Source organism: Notechis scutatus, chromosome 10 (assembly GCF_049901735.1).
Source record: "Notechis scutatus isolate UNSWTSFEM ecotype Mainland chromosome 10, rNotScu1.2, whole genome shotgun sequence".
Taxonomy (NCBI): domain Eukaryota; kingdom Metazoa; phylum Chordata; class Lepidosauria; order Squamata; family Elapidae; genus Notechis; species Notechis scutatus.
Genome location: NC_142018.1, coordinates 21,812,463 through 21,832,487, shown reverse-complemented (window position 1 = coordinate 21,832,487; position 20,025 = coordinate 21,812,463). Strand labels below are relative to the sequence as shown.

The window sequence follows — 20,025 nt, the reverse complement described above, 5'->3', positions numbered from 1 at the left end:
CAAAGAAATCGGACGTCTCCAGCCAGACTGGAGTAAGTCTCTCCGCCTCTTTTCCCTTATCAAAGAGAGGCAGAGTTTGGTCTTCAAAGGGAGGCATCCATCTTCTTCCTCCTGGGTATAGGAGGGGTGTGTGTGTGTGTTCCTTGTTCAGATCTCCTGGGCTTTGCAGCAGCTGTGAATCTCTGCTCCTACACACACACACACAACCGACTTTCAGACACACTTTGAAGCCTCTCCCGCCTGCCTGCGTGTGTGCATGCACACACACAGACACACACAGAGAGAGAGAGACAGACAGACAGACACACACACAGAGGGACAGAGACAGAAACACAGAGAGAGACAGACAGACAGAGAGAGAGACAGACAGACAGACAGACAGAGAGACAGACACACACAGAGACACACACAGAGAGAGAGAGAGACAGACAGACAGACATACACACACACAGGGACAGAGACAGACAGAGAGACAGACAGAGACAGAGACACACACAGAGACACACACACACAGAGAGAGAGACAGACAGACAGACACACACACACACACACACACACAGGGACAGAGACAGAAACACACACAGAGAGAGAGACAGACAGAGACAGAGACACACACAGAGACACACAGACAGACAGACAGAGACAGAGACACACACAGAGACACACACAGAGAAAGACAGACAGACAGACAGACACACACACAGAGGGACAGAGACAGACACACACAGAGAGAGACAGACAGACAGAGAGAGAGACAGAGACACACAGACAGACAGACAGACAGACAGACACACACACACACACAGAGGGACAGAGACAGAAACACAGAGAGAGAGAGACAGACAGAGAGAGAGACAGAGACACACACAGAGAGAGACAGAGAGACACAGAAGACTCTGCATGTCTGCCTGTGTCTCTGTGCTCCAACTCACTAAACTCATCCTAAAACAGGGCCAAGAAGATACACCCACATGCCTTTTTCCAGGAGGGCCGTCATCAACCCCACCACACACACCTCAGGAATCCACAAGGCTTTATCCAAAAGGCGTTTTCTTGCAAATCAAAAGGCACTCAGGAAAATAAGGGGAGGGGGCTCCAGCCCCAGCGGGTGATGGGGCAGCTTTCAAAAGCATCCTGAAGAATTAAGACCTAAAACTTAAGATTTTGGGGGGTGGAGGGGGCATAATTTCTGCCAGACAGAAAGTGATGAGCTTCCTGGCTTAGATTTTTTTAAAAAAAAATCTTTAAAAATTGCTGGGCTTGAGAAAGTGACACCGGCCAATAAATCAGTTAAGCAAAGGGTAGCTTAGCATAATAAAGCATCCACGCTTTCTCTGTCTTCTGGGTCTCTCCTCTTCTCCACCAAACCTCCTTCTGCTTGAACCCCTCAGGGGTCTGGCCCTGGCCCTCTGGTTCTGCTCCCTTTGGACCCAGGAGCCGGGTTCAAAATTCATTCTCGCTTGAGGTCTGCTGGTGAAGCCCATTCCAAGTCCCCAAGGCAGGCAAACCCTTTGTTGCAAGATGCAGGACTGCCCACAAAGACTTGTCTTTATTATAAAAGACAAGCCAGACAGAATCGCTTGGAAAAACTCCAGACTTGAGTTGAAGAGATCCTTGATTTCCCAGGGGAAAAAAAAAATCCCTCCTGGGACCCTGGGAGTTTGCATTCAACAGCTTTTAAAAATTCTTCCCATTTCAAAAGGTCTTTATTTGCTCCCAGTCAGTTTTCAAGCCAGGCTGGGCTGGTTTGAATATTGAAAATTGGCAGGGGAGTGCCATCTAGTGGCCACGAGTTGTCCCTGCAAGGCGTTTTTTTAGGTTCAATGTTTGATTTAAAGTTGCAGGGTGGAATGTAAACAAATTAAACTTTCCCTGTGGCTGCCTTTACCATTTTATAAGGAGTATAAGGAGGGAGTTTCTTAGCTGTACCAGCGTTTCTCAATCTTGCTAACTTCAAGATGTGTGTTCAACTCCCAGAACTCCCCAGTCAAGCATGCTGGGTGGCTGAGGAATTCTGGGAGTTGAAGTCCACATGTCTTAAAGTCACCAAGTTCGGACATCCATAATGGTCTAATTATGCATCAAAAGCCAGTAAAAATTCATCTAATCTGTTGACATGAGATCTACTCTGTTTATAGCCAAGATCACCCAACGCTGCCTTTGTTCCATCACAATTACTCAATGCAGAAATATTTGCAAAAGGAGATTTCCAAGTTTTTGAGAGGGCAAAAAATAATTGTAATGCCTAGCCTGGCCCCATCCCTTGCAGTGGGCCAGAACAAAACCTGGCTGCCACATTGGGTGGAACTAACGCTCTTGATTTGTGAACTCTGGATTGTGGTTTTGCAAACATGTCCATTTCACGCTGTATTAGGTAAACATGGATGAAACGATTTAGCTCAAGGTCTGGATCCAGTTTGGCTTTAAAGATGCTGCTGCTCTTTTAAATCAGGGATCTCCAAAAGTGGACCACTTTAAGACTTGTGGACTTCAACTCCCAGAATTCCTCAGGCAGCATGCTGGGCTAGCCCATTCAGCTATCAACTGGTCCACTCAACTACACTTTCTGAATGTCACAAAATCATCCCAAGGCCACTGAATGAAAGTTAAGCCACAGAGGTATCTGGAGATATCCCTAAATAAGTTATGCGGGAGTTGTTAAGAAAGAATAAATGACAGCCCAGTCCTGGGAAAGCAGAACCTGTGAGAAAAAAAACTCAAAAATAACCCCAACCTTGATTCAATCTGGTATAAGAGGAGGAAGAGCCCTGCAAGGTAGACCCCTCTAGGAAGCCAAAAGTCATGCAGACGTTTATGATAAAGCTATAGTAACAGAATTTGGCAAGTCTCAATAATGCTTCTTTCCACTCTGTCGTTGACTCAAATTAGTTTCACCCCCAGACTCAAGTTTCTCTTATTTAACAATTGTCTTGGTTGCAGGTTTTCCTCTGTCCCTCAAGGCCATCCCTTTTCCCCCCCCTTGATGATGACATTGTCATCCATTCAGTCGGGGTCCAACTCTTGTCCATTCTATGGTCCACGTCTCTCATCTTCCAATCTTCACTAGTGCTTTGAGTTGTTCTAGGCTCTGCCTGGTGTCAGCGTTGATGGTGTCCAGCCAGGGGTGGGATTCAAATTTTTAACAACTGGTTCTGTGGGCGTGGCTTAGGGGGTGGGCATGCTTGGTGGTCATGTGACTGGGTGGACATGGCTTGGTAGTCATGTAATTGGCTGGGTGTGGCCAACAATATCACTCACATCGAGGCACACATCTCCTCGCCTGGCCTTTCGTGACTGTGGGGATGCCGCAACAGTCATAAGTGTGAAAAATGGTCATGTCACTTTTTTCAGTGCCATTGTAAATTTGAATGGTCACTCCACACAAGCAAGTACCAGCAAAGAAGGGGAAAAAACCTCCAGAGACGTTCCTGAGACAGGAAGTCTAGTCCTGCCAAGAATGTAATAAGGGTTAACAGAGAGGCAGTTTCTGTAAGCAACACCAGAATGTTTCCTTCCTGCCTTCCTTACAGGATTAGGCCAGTTATTTCTCCGAACTGCTTAGAAGGTTAACAACCAGTTCTAGCGAATAGGTGCGAACTGGTAGAATCCCACCCGTGTCCAGCCATTGAGTTCTCTGTCAGCCTGGTTTCCTTTCACTGCTAATTCTCCCCAACATAATTGCTTTTTTCAGTGAATCCACATAACGTGGTCAAAGTGTTTCCCACTACATAAAGGCACACTCCAGCAGCTTTTCCAATTTCTGTTATCATACCCTACAATAAACTAGCATTCCTGGAATCCTTGCAACGGCCATTTCCCAATCTGGCCTACCTCAAAGGGCTGACATGGCCAGAAGGATTCAGATTTCCAGACATTTGCCCCAAAACAGCCACACATTTAAACATCCCAGAGTGAGTCATTTGTCCTGGACGAACGCATGGCCTGTTTCCAAAAGTCTTCTTGGCTTCAACTGCCACATTCCACAGTCAAGACCGGCGTTGTGATGTTTCCCCTCTGGAGAGCTTTGTTAGAAAACATTCACACTCCTTCCCTCAAGACACTTTCTCCTCGGTGGTGCAAGGACGGAGTAAACATCTGTTCCTCTCCAGAAGACACAACTCACTGCTGTGACTTCTCTTCCAAAGGGCGGAACGTCAACCCAGAAGGAAAACAGTATCATTCAATGGGACTTTAATCTGCATTAACAGACTGGTTCATCTTAAGGTGTCACCAGAAGACCCTTTTGTCAGCTCTGGAGTTGTACGGCGCAAGGAGGAAGAATAACCCATCCCAAATATCCTAAATTAAACTTAGTTGTCCCCCTTTGGAAAAAAAACATTTCGCTTCTCAACCAAGAAGCTTCTTGCATGAGAAGCAAAACATTCTCCAAAGAAATAACCAAGGAACTCCAGTTGCCTTTTCGAAAAGCACCTTTGGAACAACGATGACCTGGGGGGTTGAGTATTAAAATTATGACTATTCCAATGTTCTCCCCCAGGATGGCTTCTCCAGCTGCAATGGGTCCATTTTCAGACTTCACAGCTGAAGTTTGAAGCTGACCAGGAGAAAAACCTGGAGGAAATGCAACTCAGGCGTCAGGTGTTCCTTCGCTCCAACCTCGAGATCATCAAAAGGGCTGAGCTAGCCCATCTTGGCTCAAACCCATCTCCAGGAAGCGGGCAAGGGTACGGCATCCGTTTAGCTGGGCTCATTTGTGGCACAGCCTGGGCTCTCATCCATGTCGCCATGCAAGAAACCAGAAGCGTTGGGTTTTCCGGGGGCGAAAGCCGGCATGTACGCTCAGTTATTTATGTCACACAATTCCTTTAAGGGCCCTCTGGGAATCAGCAACCACAACCCAGATGGAGGGAGATGGGGACTGAGGTATTTTGGGAACTGCAGAGTCAGCCAAAACAAGAGGATTGTTTCTCGCTTGCACCACCAACATTGACTGGGGTTCAGCTTCTGACTTATTCCGGGAAAGTTGTGGTTGAAACCCAGGCTGGTCTACTCCCATCTTCAGGATTGGGCACATCAGGGGAAGATGTGGGGAAGAAAATAGAACTTCAGATGTGCAGTTTTGCTTCGTTTCGGTGGAAGAAACTTAAATTTTAACCCTTGTTCTCAAAAAAAATATCACTTTTTTAAAAGTACATTGGGGGTGTTTACTAAATATCACACCAAGGCACTGGCTGAATGGTCCGAGTTTTAGAAAAGTATCACTTCAAGGGCTGGCAAAAATCTAGTAAAATTACACCATCCCACCATCACCGAAATAAAAGAACCTTCTGCACGTTTGTTTAAAATGCAGTTGATGCAGAAGACAAAACTTCGCAGGGACGGATTCAAACGTTTGCTTGGCCTAAACTGAGACAATAAAGAAGTTGTTCCTAATGTGAACTTAAGCAGGAATGCTGAGAAACCGAACGTGGTCGGGGATTGACTCCTTCCACGGGGCAAGGTTTAGCCCGACTCCAGAGGAAAACGGGGTGCTTCTAATCTGGGATATTGAAAAGAACAGAATAACAGGGTTGGAAGGGACCTTGGAGGTCTCCTAGTCCAACCCCCTGCTATGCCATTCCAGACAAATGGTTGTCCAATCTCTGCCTAAAAACCGGCATCCGCAACTTCTGGAGCTAAACTGTTCCACTGGTTGATCGTTTTGTTAGGAAATTTCTCCTTAGTTTTAGGTTGCTTCCCTCCTTGATGAGTTTCCATCCGTTGCTTCTTCTCCTCCTCCTGCCTGAACTCCCGCTCTCCATCCTTAAAATCTTCCCAAAGCGTCACAAAGGAAGCAGACAAGAGAAATCTTACGATCCTGTCTCCAAACAAGACACGGTGGCCTGGATCACAGGTTTTCAGCCAACAGGGTTGTAGCCTCCTTTCCCACAACCTAGTTCCTTTTTATTTTTTTAAAGGGCACCGTGGCTCGGTGGCTAAGACGCTGAGCTTGTCGATCAGAAAGGTCGGCAGTTCAGCAGTTCAAATCCCTAGTGCCGCGTAATGGAGTGAGCTCCCGTTACCGGTCCCAGCTTCTGCCAACCTAGCAGTTCGAAAGCATGTAAAAAATATATATATATAGGGAAAAATAGGGACCCCTTTGGTGGGAAGGGAACAGCGTTCCGTGCACCTTCGGCATTTAGTCCTGCCGGCCACATGACCACAGAGATGTCTTCGGACATTGCTGGCTCTTCGGCTTTGCAACGGAGATGAGCAGCGCCCCCTAGAGCTGGAAACGAGTAGCATGGATGTGCCGGGGAACCTTTACCGTTAGTTCCTTTTTTTAAAGAAGAAACAATTGTGCTAAAATGATGCCACAGGGGGTCTCCATCTCAATGCAAAGAAAACCCACCCTATTTTAGGCTGCAGAAGGATAAACTCGTGTATGATTCAATCAATCTCCCTTTTCCCAAAGAGAAAGATCTATTCGATAGGTATATTCTCTCTCTCTCTCTCTCTCTCTCTCTCTCTTTCTCTCCCTCCCTCCCTCCCTCTCTGTTCTTCTCCCTAAAAGAAGCTGCATCTTATTTACAGCCACACAACAGTTCAGATTACAGGATCTCTGCTTCTCTTGGACATCCGGTCCAAGGAGGTCCAATTAAAAAAAGGAAGTTCAGCTTTGAAACTATTCCTTCGGCTTGGAATCAGGAGGGAAGAGCTTTGCCCTTTGAAAACACTGACTCCGTGCTCGTCCTGCCAGGGGCAATGCCAGCTCTCCTTAAATGCCCCCCTTTCCTTTCCTAAGATTACATAAGGCATTGGGGAAAACAGCAACACATGTGAAGATGTGTCACTGGGAACCACCCTACAGATGTTTCCTGCAATGGACGCCAAAGATGCAGCTCAGCCCAAAGCAATCTAGAGATCCTGTCCCAACGCTTGTGAGTTTGGAGCAGCAGAAAACCAGTGGGGAAAACCAGTGTACCCGTTTCCCGAGACCAGGACTTCTTCATCTCACAGCATCTCTTGGTAGGTCTCCTTGGCTTCCCAAACCAACTTCTATCCCAACGCACCGAAGTTTCCCAACCGTGGCAACTTTTAAGAGGCCTGGACTTCAATTCTCCATGCTGGCTGGGGAATTCTGGGAGTTGAAAATCCAGGCTTCTTAAAACTTGCCAAGGTTGGGAAACGCTGGCTTGGAAATCTAGCAGCGGTTCCCAAGAAGTTGGATACGAGGAAGAGGAGGAGGAGGAGAAGACATTTTGGCTTCTAGGAAGCAGAGTTTGGAAGCCAACCATACATACATCGTTTCTCCATAATTGACGCTGCCAACAAACTTTAAAGACAAGAGAGTTCAGTAAAAACCAGAAAGGCTGTTCCTTGTGAAAAGTTCATGAAAAAGGTTATTCCCAGCCATGGATGGTATTTATAAAGTATATTCAGATTAAATATATTCAATTTACTTGCTCTGCCTCTTGAGTCTCGGTAAACTTGCTCTGGTGCGCATTGTTCTTGGGGCATTCGCACATTACATTACAATTGACAAGCGATGGACTCTATGTGGGAATCATCCTCATTTGCCCACCGACAATCAGATTCTCCCCACTCCAGTTTGATCCTGAGCCACGTTCTTTGCTTTAGAGCAGTGGTCAACAACCAGTGGGCCGGGGACCACTGGTGGTCTGCGAGAAAATTTGGGTGGTCCACAGAGAAATGTCCCCTCCCAAAACAATCCAGGCTGCGCGGGAACACAAGGCTGTGCCACCCACATGGCCCATGGGAACACAAGGCTTGCGTCACGAATATCACGAGGTAGTGAGGGGAGGGGGAAAAGGGCGGAGGGGGAGGAACTTGCCCCACGCGCCCCAAGCTTCTTTCTGCTTCTGCTTTTGGCTGCCAAAGTCTTTCTTTCTCTCCCTCCAAACTCCGCCAGAAATGAGTCTTTGGGACCCCGCAAGGCCTCCTGCTCCAAGAGGCTGAGCAGGCAAAGATTTATTTCTGGCAGAGTTTGGGGGAGACAAACAAAGGTTTCTGCTGCTTCTGCTGTTTTCCTTGCATGCAGCCAAAAGTCTCTCCCCCGCATCTCTTTCTCCCCCTGAGAACAGAGCTGAGATCCAAAAGGTTGCCTACTCCTGTTTTAGAGCTCCCAATTCCTCCCGCTGACCCTGATCACAATCTCGCAAGCACAGATAGTCCTTTGACTCACAACAGTTCACGTAGTGACGTTTCAGAGTTACACCGCCACTGGAAAAAAAGTGACTTGAGACCATTTTTCACACTTATGACCGCTTCAACATTCCCATGGTCACATGATCAAAATTCAGATGCTTGGGCACCGACTCACATTTATGATGGTCCCGGGGTCACATGATCCCTTTTTGCGACCTTCTGACAAGCAAAGTCAATGGGGAAGCCAGATTCATTTCACAACCATATTCCTAACTTAACACGGTGATTCACTTAACGATGGTGGGGAGAAAGGTGGTAAAATCCAGCAAAAGCTCACTTCGCAACCGTCTCACTTAGGTGTTGTTGTTTTCAATCAGGGCAACCTGGTCTACCCAAATATGGGATGGAGCATACTGTTCAATATGTCGACTCATATAAAATATTTCTCTGGTCTTTTTAGAGCTGCCAACAGAAAGGGAGAGGGGAGCAGTGCAGCAGCTTGCAAACCGAAACTGCATTCCATAAACGTTTTCAAAGATAGTAACTAGGCGACCGAAGTTTCTGCCATGGAAAATTCTAACTGGAGAGCATGATTGATGACTCTGGGCTATGGACGTGTCCCATTGGAGAATATGAATTACAACTCTGGGCTATGGACGTGTCCCATTGGAGAATATGAATTATGATACACCCAGGGGGTGGGGGGAAAACCAGGGTCAAGGGTGACAGTGAATTGTGTGTCTCAGAGTCGGCTACATCCAGGCAGTGCTGGACATGTTAACTCCCAAAAAATCATTTTGAAGTTTTGGAAGTTTGGCTCGAGACTCATGATTTAAATGGGGGGCAACTGCCGGAATCCTGACAATAAATTTAACACGACAATTATCTCACTTAGCAGCAGAAATTCTGGGCTCAAATGCGGTCTTAAAAGTTGAGAGCTACCTGTATTCTCTAAAAATGAACATCAAAATTCAGATGCAGGAGATTCCGCATTTTGGGTCGTTTCACATTAATCCAGAACAGGACAACCCTAGAAGTTCCTGGACGAGTAACAGAAAGAGAAGAAAGGCAAGCGCAGTTCATGAGAATCCTTGGAAAAGAAAAGAAAAGAAAAGAAAAAAGAAAAGAAAGAAAGGAGATAAAAACCCATGTTCTGAAAATCCCTTTTGTTAGGGAGCAGATCTGAACACCAACAGCTGGGCTCAACCCGGCCCTCTCAATGAAAAGCAATCTAAGACAGGTCCGTAGGGTGTAACTCACTCCAGTTGCACACTCATTGCCTTGGGGAAGTGGTGGGGAGAGCTAAAAAGGAAATTCCTGAGGAATGAGGTAGTTTCTGAAGCAATCAGGACATATATTTTTTCCTGAGAAAGGGGAGGAGGACGGAGAAGAATTTCAGCTGTTTAAAATCTATACACACACACACACACAAACGTCGTGCATACATGTACATTCCTACTGAGGGTTTTTATGTAAGTTTGGGGGAGAAAATAAGAGCAAAGAGTCAGCCTAATTTCTGCCTCATTTAGCAAGAGGGTGTTCTAGTAAATCAGTGGGCTACTTCTGGAAGCAGCAGCCAAAAAATCCAACTTAACCCTAAGTTGCATTCACAGAGGGATACAATCGAGATCAAGGGAGGTGCTAATTCCACTCTATAAAGCCTTAGTAAGACCACACCTAGAGTACTGCATCCAGTTTTGGTCACCACACTATAAAAAAAGATGCTGAGACTCTAGAAAAAGCACAGAGAAGAGCAACCAGGATGATGAGGAGACTGGAGGCTAAAACATACAATGAACAGTTGCAGGAACTGGGCCTGGCCAGTCTTAGTGAAGAGAAGGACCAGGGGAGACAGGAGAGCAGTCTTCCAATAGTTGAGGGGCTGCCAGAGAGAAGGAGGGGGGTCAAGCTATTCTACAAGGCACCTTTGAAGGCCAGACAAGGAATAATGGATGGAACTGAACAAGGAGAGATTCAACCTGGAAATAAGGAGAAACTTTCTGACAGTGAGGACAATCAACCCATGGAACAGAAGTTGCCTTCGGAAGTTGTGGGAGCTTCATCATTAGAGGCTTTCAAAAAGAGACTGGACTGCCATCTGTCAGAAATGGTGTAGGGTCTCCTGCTTGGGCAGGGGGTTGGACTAGATGACCTACAAGATCCCTTCCAACTCTGTAAATCTGTTATCTGGAAAGGTGATGCCTGTGGGATCGGTTCGTTCCCTCGCAAGATGGCGGCTTAGGAACTTTTGTGTGCTATGCACTGAAGGAAAGAACAGGAATGGGGGAAAGATAAAAAGAATGCTAAATTGCAAGAACAAAAACATTCTCCAACGAGAATTTAGGGAAACTTGCATGCAGGGAAAAAAAAACAAACCAGGAAAAAGATCTAGGCTGTTTTGGGGTCTTCCTATCACATGATATTTTGGGGGGGATCCATTTCGGGGCGTTTTGGGGGGGGGGGGTGTTTTCCAGCCATGGGAAGCCCCAGGTGGACCAAAAGTTTAGGAGATAGCCTTTGCTTTCTCTCCACGCACTCTTTCAACCTCTCCTGGTTCCCAAAAGATCATTTCCAAATTGATCACCACGCTCTGCCTGGACCTGGCGGTCCACCATTCCACTAACAAGGACCTTGGAAGGAATTCTACTGAAACTTATTTCCCAGGAAGAAGAACCCACCACTAAGAGAAGCGAGTCCGACTGAGTCAACTGGTCCTTCAGACCTGACCCAAAGCTGCTTCCAAGCTCTTCTCTTTCTGAGCCAAACCAACACACACACACACACACACACCGGACATCCGAGGTCAAAAAGGCCGCCGCAACAATGCAATCAAATCCCCGTCTTTGTGTCAGGTTGGGAGTGACAGCTCGACTTTGCCCCCCATGGGGCCGTGCCTGCAACCCCCCTCCCCAAATGCAGGTTGACCCCACCCTTTGGGAAGAGACCTCCCGTAAAAAGCAATAAAAGTACATTCAACCAACTCTTCACACGCTCTCCTCAAAACTCTCCACCTCTCCCTCTTCTGTGTGAGATCTGGGCAAAAAGAGTGTGATTTTTGCGTTGCTTTTTAAGCAATTTCTCTCTTTCCCTACAAAATACGATCAATTACGTCCACTTCTGTACAGATAAAAAATTCCGATTTCAGGAAAGAAACCATCCTTCAGACACACCAATCTAGAACCAGTTGATTTTTCTCTTAAAAAAAAAAAAGCTAAAATAAAATTAAAGGAAGAGAGAAAAGGTGATAAGAAAGCCTGATTTTTTTTATAACAACAACAACAACACACACACGACATACCAGGGTTAACGACAGGCCTGTATATATATATATATACACACTCAGGTTTCCCACATTTATTGTGGCATCTCGGTCAACAGATCAGATTAACTGGCCCAAACGGTTTTGTGATTTCAACCCCCACATCCTCTTCCCAAAACCCGAAAAGAGGGCAGGGGGGAAAAAAATAAAAGGTTTAAAACCAGTGGCAACAAGAGTTCTTTTTTTAAAAAAAACTGTACATGTTTTTTTTCTGTTCAACTCACAAAGGAACCTTTCCCCAAAGAGTCTCTTGATGGTATAGACGTGAAATCCGGCCCCTCGGCAATTTTTCTCTTTAAAAAAAAGGTCCATTTTTTCCCTCTCCTTCTCCAACGGCTTTTAAAAAATAATAATAATAATAATTATAATAATAAAAGGAGGAGCAGGTGTAGTTATCTCCATTGTCTTTGACCCATGAGGAAGAAAAAGAAGCTTAAGAGAAGAATGGCTTCCGATGGGCCGAAATTGCTGGCCAAATCAGTCATTTTTTGATCTATTTTGTTGACGTTCTGTGTGACTTCGGTGGCATTCACCACAAATTCGGGAGAGCACTGGTGCAATTCGCACCCACTTCCGCTGCCTTCCCCGCTGCTTTCGTCACCTGGTGGGGAAAAAGGGGGAGGAAAATAAGTAATGATCCACTTTTTTAAAGATTCAACCAGATCTGAGATTTCTCTTCCTGTTGCTGGCCTGCCTCTCCTTGTGAATTCAGACACGGGTTACAAACTAATCCAGTATTTTGCAGCCTTGAAGACGGGTGGACTTCAATTCCCAGAATTCCCCAGCCCCTTGAAGAGGGGTGGACTTCAACTCCCAGAATTCCCTCCCAGCACAGTTGGGGAATTCTGGGAGTTGAAGTCCACCCCTCTTCAAGGGGCCAAGGCTGAGAAACACAGAACTAATCTGAAGACAATGGGCAGTTGCATTTTTATGGTGCAAGTGATCCTCATTTAACGACTGTGATGACCCGGAGTGTAACACAAACGTAATAAAATCCAAAACGTAAATAAATGTCATTTAATGCCTCCAACTTGGCCCCACTGTTCAATAATTCTCAGTTGGAGATTAAACTTATTCAATAATTAGTCTTCAAAAGAAAGCAATACAGTTTGAACTCAATGAGCAGATGAAGGTGAAATAAAAAACCAAAACAAACTACAATAAAGGAATTTCCAAAACGGACCAGGATAAATAATTACCAACTTCCAGGAGATAACAAGGCACAATCTGTTGGAAGGACACCAACCAAGATAACTTCAGTCCAAAATAAAACACACTTTGCTTCTGGCAACGCTGTGTTTTAACCGTCCCTCTTATATACTATTCTCCCCAGCTGCAACCAATGAGGGGGATCATGGCCGCTTCCTCTCTCACAAGCCAAGTTGTTTCCTTCTCCATTCCTCCCTGCATTTCCTGGGATGAAGAGGGGATGGGCCTGGGTCCTCCTCTGACTGCTCAGCCGGCCTCTGCCCTTCCCCAGCCACCTCCACAACCTCCGGAGCCACACTCCCACTCCCTGTCGGCTGTTCCTCCTCTCCCTCAGAGTCTGACTCTAACAAGAGCATGACAACGTCCTCCTGGGGCCCCCAACACCTTCAAGCCTTTGTTCAGCGCCCGGCACATCGAGATCTGCTTACTGATGTCAATGAAGTCCACGTCGTTGCCGTTGTAGGCATTCTTCAGCTTGCTGATCATCACGCGGAGCGACATGATTTGCCGACGGATCAGGATGTCCGGCTTGGAAGTGTCGACTTCCACCTCGGGGTTGTTTGCCTGGTTGGCTAAGCCATTCGGCATCACAGCGAAGAGATACCTGGGGAGAAAAGGTTGGCACTCCAGGTCAGGCGCAGGGTTGACCTCAGTGCAGGTAATCCTCAATTTATGCTGTGGCCTTTCGTTTATCAATTTCATTTCCATTATGGTCATGGAGAAGCGTGACAAAGTCATTAAGAACCACAGTTAAAAAATAAATAAGAAAAACAAAGTAATATTATTCTGACCCGGCTCCCCAAACACGACAAACCCTCTGAATTTAAATGAACGATTCCTTTAATTAGGAGCGCCGGCAAAACGTTTTTCTCTCACCGCAGGCTAACGAATCCGGCCGGCTGGGAGATGAGTAGTAGTCTGCCATACCTATTCATCTCCGCCCCCTGCCTTTTATCCCCAGAGCTCGGGTGGAGCTTTGCTAGCAGCGGTGGCTCTTCCAGCCCAAGGACCAGCCCATAGATTTCCACTGCTCTCCTCTCCTCTGCACATCCACGCATCAGGCACTGGACTCAGCTGTTCCTCCTCTTCCTCATCAGCCACCTCCAGACCTGGGGGCTGTTGACTCTCCATCTCAGGGCTGACGGACAGCCCAAGCTCCGCCTCTTTCAATCTGCCAGCCCCGCCTCTCTCTCTCTTCCTTCTTCCCCCTCTGAACTATCACGCTGCCTCCCTCTCCTCTGGTTTGGTGAGCCGGTGGCCTACAGGCCACAACAAATACATTACGGTTAGTGTTGGATTATCGGTGGGCAGCTGGAGTCTGCCTAATTTTGCAGAGGGCATAACAAAATTGGGCCACGTGCAAAGAGACCACTAAACCCTTTGTTTAATGTCGGTTTCAAGTTATGATGTCCCTGGAAAAAGTTACAACAGCCCCTCCTCAAAATGCAGCCAATCGCCCCATCTCCATGGTGACGTGATCGGGAATCTGGAAGCTTTGGCGGCCGGCCGACTTAACAATTATGACAGTTGTACAGCCCTACAATCACACGATCACAATTTGTGATCTTCCCACCTGGCTTCCTACAAGCGAAACCAAGGCGGGGAAGTTGGATTTGCTTAACGACTGCAGTAAAATTGGTGATAAAATAGGTCCCATCATGTGATGAAACGGAGTATTGGGTCCCCTGAAAGTGTGATTTGTTAGGCTTCACTTTTCTCCTATGTCTCCAGATTTTCTGGTCTACAAACATTTTCAGCATGTGTGCAAATTTAGCAGCTGAGATTTGTCAATGGAACAAGCCATGGTTTACCAGGATGCATGATCAAGGAATGAAGTAAGCTGTGACTTTTAATCATGGCTGAAAGCCACCTGGTTCACAAGGAACATTAAACCAGGAAACGTGGCTGAGAAAGTGCAGTCACATATGAAAAGCACCCTCACTCTAAACCCCAAGCCCTGTAGGCGAATTCTGCCATGGTGGCTTAATCAACCAAGCCATGCGTGTCAACATTTCAGGCTTTATGCCAACAAGCCAGCTCGAAAGGCTGAGCATCGGACGCTTCTTCACCTGCTCTTGTTCTTTCCGTTCCAGCATTCTTCTTCGTGAACGTTGCTGGCCGTCATCTTCTCATTGCTACAGATGTTGCTGGGAAGGGAAGACCAGAACTTCTTCGCCTGCTTCAATTTCTCCTTCACGTCGGTCACCTTTGGTTGAACAAGAGACAAATCCAGCTCAAATGGGCGCCACGTTCCCCTTCGATATCAGCAGTTGCCTTATCTTACCGCCCAGACCCTGTTGGTTGGCGAGTTGAGGTTCTCCAGAGCAGAGTATCTCCACTTTGGACTTTTTATGATGTGTGGACTTCAACTCCCAGAACTCCCCAGGGCAGCCTTTGGAGTGGTAGTGCCTGCTCTCCGTGGAATGCCGTATCCTCCGAGGTTAGATCAGGGGTAGGGCGGAAATATTTTACTACCGGTTCTGTGGGTGTGGCTAGGTGGGAGTGGCCATGTGACTGGGTGGGCGTGGCTTCTTTGTGTGTGTGTGTGTGTGTGTGTGTAGCACACACCCACACCCAAGTTTTTTGGCCTCCTGGGCCTCAGGGAAGCCTCCTGGGCGAAGCAGTAAGACAAGCGAGGGAAATCCCAGCACAGCTGATGGTCAGAACAGCTGATCGTTGGGAAGAAAAAAATAAATAAATACCGGCCTTTATATATCATTAATCAATTTGGCCTCTGCACACATAATAGGCCCTTCCAACCGCCTCCCACCTGTAATTCACTTTTTTGCTTCAGTCATGTTAGTCAAAGGAGGCTCGTCTCTTGTTGTCGGTTCCTCCCTTGTCAGACCCAGCCTGGAATGCTTGTCTCTAGGAGGTGCAAGGGCTAAATTGATTAATGATATATAAAGGCAGAGATCTCTGTAATGGTAGCTCAATACTCTGACGATGTCAGCAGAGGCTGACGAAAGCTTAGTAAGTACAATAAATATAATGTTTAGTTCCGGAGATTGCAGGATGTCGGTTTCTTCAGATATATATATATGTGTATGTGTATGTGTGTATGTGTATATGTGTGTGTATATGTATGTATGTGTGTGTGTGTGTGTGTGTGTGTGTGTGTGTGTGTGTGTGTGTATATATATGTATATATATATATATATATATATATATATATATATATATATATATATATATATATATATATATAATAATGTATTCGACTTTGTTCGGTATTTTCCCATCGTCATTATAGTTGTGCTTTTAAAGTTGTAGCAACGTTTCGGCAGAATCTCATCTGCCATCATCTGGCTTCTGTATTGTGTTCGTCTGTGAGTCAGACTTTTACAGTTGTTGCACAATACAGAAGCCTGATGATGGCAGATGAGATTCTGCTGAAACGTTGCTACAACTTTAAAAGCACAACTATGACGCGGGAAAATACCCGAACAAAGCTGAATGCCATACATATGCCCTCAGTACCCACGAAAACTTGAGAAAAAATATGTATATGTATATGTATATGTATATGTATATAAATAAAAGAATTCTTGGAACTGGAGACCACCCATCTAAAATAGAGCAACACCAAGATCAATCTATTTTAATAATCTTCATCATTGGGGAAAAGGGACCTGTTCCTTCTTTGGGAGGTCAAAGCAGAACACCTGGCATATCATCCTCCCAAAACTTGACTGGTGGGTTTGATTGCGCTATTGGGGCCCTTCCAAGCCATAACGGCCATTAGCCATTATTAGCTCTGTACTCACCAGTCGATCCAAACTCGTCCCTGCAGCTGTTGTGGGACGTTCCTCTGGGTTGTAAGGCCTGAAGCGGGCACTGAAGCCGCTGTCGGACGCTGAGCGAGATGTTCGGCTTTGTGCCAGCATCTTGGGTTGCCCACACCCTTGAAAAACCTAGCCCAACGAAGACACAAGACAGCATCACATGTTTGTGAACTTTCTCTACAAACTGGTTCTCCCCACCCAGACTGTCATGAAAGCAAGGGTAGCAGCAGGCTGGAGGTCAGTCTTCCATAACCTAAATGACCTCCAGAGGTGTTGGACGTCCCACTTCCTTGCCTATGAGGAATTCTTGGTCATCTATGGTGGCTAGCCAAGTTTTTATATTTAATATTTACATTTCATGGCCCAAATTAGTTGACCAATTTCTGTTTTGGAGCACCAAGTAGTTAGAAACTTTTTGTAAGGATGAGGACTTTGTCACAAAACATTCAACAGATGACAAATCATGAAGCCACCTGAGATTATTCCAGCACTGGGCATTTCTTTCCTGAAGTTCTCCTTCTAGGTCAACCAATCCCCTTCTTGCTCCCCCTCCCTTCTTAAACAAAGCCCCCTCAACGTACCTTTTGGGACACCTGTAAGCTGTTTTCTTGCATATTCATGATGGCATCTGAAATCTTCACATCAATGGGGTCCATGACAGACTCGATGTTGAAGGGACCTTCTAACCTCTCGGCCAACATTAGCATTGAATCTAGGCAACAAAACCCAGAGACAAGCAGACATGGCCGATTAGTGCTCACACTGGTCTCGAAATCTTTAAAAACCTGTAATTCCAGGGGATGTGCAGACCGACAATTGATGCCTTCAGGACGTTCTGGAGAAAGTCCCAGAACTTGTCAAGACCAAAACTACTTGCTGTCAACCCATCCTTCTCAGCTCCTTCCACAGTCCACCAAATACATGTCCTATCGATAAACAAGCCCATTATTATAAGCCACAACAGTTACAACAGTTTTCTGTGACTCCAAACCCACTTAAGATTTCAAACCATTCCCCTCTCTTCTTTATCTCCAGACCAGTTTCTCTCTGGTCCTCCCTGAACAGCCCAATTAAACTGGGTTCTTGAGAACGGCAAGACAAAATGGTTCCCAACCGCCTTCTTCTGGAACATGTTAACTTCCCAGTCTGGCCAGTTGGGGAGACTTTTAAAGGAACCCCATCTGGTTCTTCTCACCCAGGCCTGATCTTGAGCCCAGCAAAGGGGCTGCCCCTCAATTGCCCCCCACCACAAAATACAAATCCCTCTCAGATTTCTGCCCTGAACAGCCCTTGGCATTCGGACACTGAACATTGGCTAAATTCTGCTGACCGCTGTTGCAAAAATATGACGTATCCGGTTGATTTGCTGCTCTTCTCCATGATCTCAACCCTTTTAGAGCAGAAAGATAAGTTTTATTAAGTGCGATAAACAGTCCCCCAACTTGGGCTGCCGAAAAGGGGAGGTGAATCTACAGGAAGGGGGGCTTGTTAGGCAGACAGCGCAGTGCCTCCGAAGCCGGCACTTCTGATCCGCCTCTTTCTCCTCTGATTCTGTCTCTCTCCCCCCAGGGGAGATTCCAGCCTCTTCAAATTGCACCGTCTCCTCCTCCGAAATGTTGCAATCAGAACAAATTATCTAAAATAAACAAGACCATCTTGCCTTCCTCTCCCTGCCCTGTTTACTCAAAGTGGGTTTCGGGCCTTCCTGTTTGCAGAAGCAGAAGTCAAGAATCGGCACATGGGGAAAAGAGGCTCCGCAGGACTCCGGCCGATTCAGAGGTTGAGTCCCTCAGGGGAGGAAAGGAGGACACGGGGCTCCCGGCTCACAGGGCAGGATGGGGGCGGCAGAACTCCCCAAAGGAAACCCAGGATCTTATGGAATTAGGAGACGACAAGAAGGGAGGTCCCGCCTTTCCGGCCAGGGAAGCGCCAAGAGATCGATGGCGGAGCCATTCAGAAGGCCGGCCGGCCACCTGCACAACAACATACATTGTCCCGGTGCAAAGCCAGGACCCCAGTGGTCCAGAAATGAAGGGGCAGGAATGAAAAGCGGAAGGAAGGGAGGGAGGGATGTGGAAGAACAAGGAAAAAGACAGAAAAGGAAGGAAGGGGAAAAAGGGGAAAGGAAGGAAGGAAAGGAAAGAAGGAAGGTGGAAGAATGGGAAGGAAGGAAAAAGCCAGAAAGGGAAGGAGGGTGAGAGAAAGGGAGAAGGGAGGGAGGGTCAACAAAGGGGAAGGGGAGGAAGGAAGGAAGGAAGGAAGGAAGGAAGGAAGGAAGAAAGGAAGGAAGGAAGGAAGGAAGGAAGGAAGGAAGGAAGGAAGGAAGGAAGGAAGGAAGGAAAGAAAGAAAGAAAGAAAGAAAGAAAGAAAGAAAGAAAGAAAGAAAGAAAGAAAGAAAGAAAGAAAGGTGGAAGAATGGGAAAGAAGGAAAAAGACAGAAAGGAGGTGAGAAAAAGGGAGAATGGAAGGGGGAGGGTCAACAAAAGGGAAGGGGAGGAAAGAAGGAAGGAAGGAAAGAAGGAAGGAAGGGAGGGAGGGAGGGAGGGAGGGAGGAAGGAAGGAAGGAGGTGGAAGAACGGGAAGGAAGGAAAAAGACAGAAAGGAAAGGAAAGTGAGAGAAGGGAGGAAGGACAGAGGAGAAAGGAAGGAAGATGTGGAAAGAAGGAAGGTGGAAGAATGGGAAGGAAGGGAAAAGACAGAAAGAGGGAAGGAAGATGAGAGAAGGGGAGAAGGGAGGAAGGGTCAACGAAGGGGAAGGGAAGAAAAGGGAAGGAAGGGAGGCCTCACACATGCACGTGGACCCCTTTCTTCTCCTTCAGAGATTACTACTCTCACCGTTTCAGACCTCTTACCCATCATTGCCCTCAAAGGGGATTTATTACGTCTTAACCAAACGGTCCTTCATTTCCCAGGACTTCCTAATCCCCCCTTTGCAGTGTCTTCTCTGTAGGGGACAAAGTGCCTTTTTTTGAAAGAAGAAAAAAGAAGAAGAAGAAGAACCAACCCATCCCCCCAGCACCTTCTATCCTTTTTTTCTCTGGCTCTCCCCTACCGACCCTTCCCTGCGAGAGAAACCGAGGAGTTGATTTTAGCAGTGGGCAAAAGTGAACGCCAACCTGTCTCCAAGCCTGAATGGCCACCTTTGTGCTCTCCTAAAAGAGCCCTTTTGTTCCATCATTTAAAAAAAAAAAAAGGTGGGGGGGGCAGACCCAGCCTGGCTCACCTATGAAGCTGTTCCACTCGGTCTCCAGCTCCCCCTGGTTGGCCAGGCATCCGCGCATGACGTTGAAGCAGTAGTTGTAACAGGGCTTGATGGCCACAAAGCCACGGCAGAACGGGCAGTACATCATCTTGGTCAGGGCGCGGACCTCTTGGGGCGTGGGGTTGACCTTTGGGGAGAAGCGGGGAGGGGCAATGGGGAGAGGAAGAGACACCAAGTTATCGGGGCTGACCGTCGACTTATAAATTTGTCGGAGGCGATGAGGACGCCGTTGTTCTGACCAAGGCGTTAGTCCCCGAACCCTTTTTTCTTTATTTCAACGGCTGTGGATTTTAGTCATTCACAGCCTGCAATGAGTCCCAAACAGTTTGTAAATAATTCCA

The 20,025-nt window shown here is 46.8% G+C and overlaps 1 protein-coding gene and 1 long non-coding RNA gene across 2 annotated transcripts in view; both read right to left on the bottom strand.

Annotated features, from left to right (window-relative positions):
- Nucleotides 1-11,448: 11,448 nt before the first annotated feature.
- GPC4 (glypican 4) overlaps nucleotides 11,449-20,025 on the bottom strand; it is a 44,034-nt gene continuing 35,457 nt past the window's right edge. Inside the window, exons 4-9 of the mRNA XM_087971913.1 lie at nucleotides 19,646-19,811; nucleotides 17,004-17,134; nucleotides 16,405-16,551; nucleotides 14,707-14,843; nucleotides 13,066-13,241; nucleotides 11,449-12,029 (exon numbers count right to left, since the gene is read on the bottom strand). Of these exons, the coding sequence (XP_087828039.1) occupies nucleotides 11,821-12,029; nucleotides 13,066-13,241; nucleotides 14,707-14,843; nucleotides 16,405-16,551; nucleotides 17,004-17,134; nucleotides 19,646-19,811 (966 nt within the window). The 3' untranslated portion in view covers nucleotides 11,449-11,820. The remainder of the gene's footprint in view (nucleotides 12,030-13,065; nucleotides 13,242-14,706; nucleotides 14,844-16,404; nucleotides 16,552-17,003; nucleotides 17,135-19,645; nucleotides 19,812-20,025) is intronic.
- Nucleotides 13,587-14,695, bottom strand: LOC148129776 (uncharacterized). Its single transcript, XR_015750678.1, has 2 exons — nucleotides 13,908-14,695; nucleotides 13,587-13,768 (listed from the first exon to the last, which is right to left on the bottom strand). It is a non-coding gene; the product is annotated as an uncharacterized LOC148129776 (long non-coding RNA).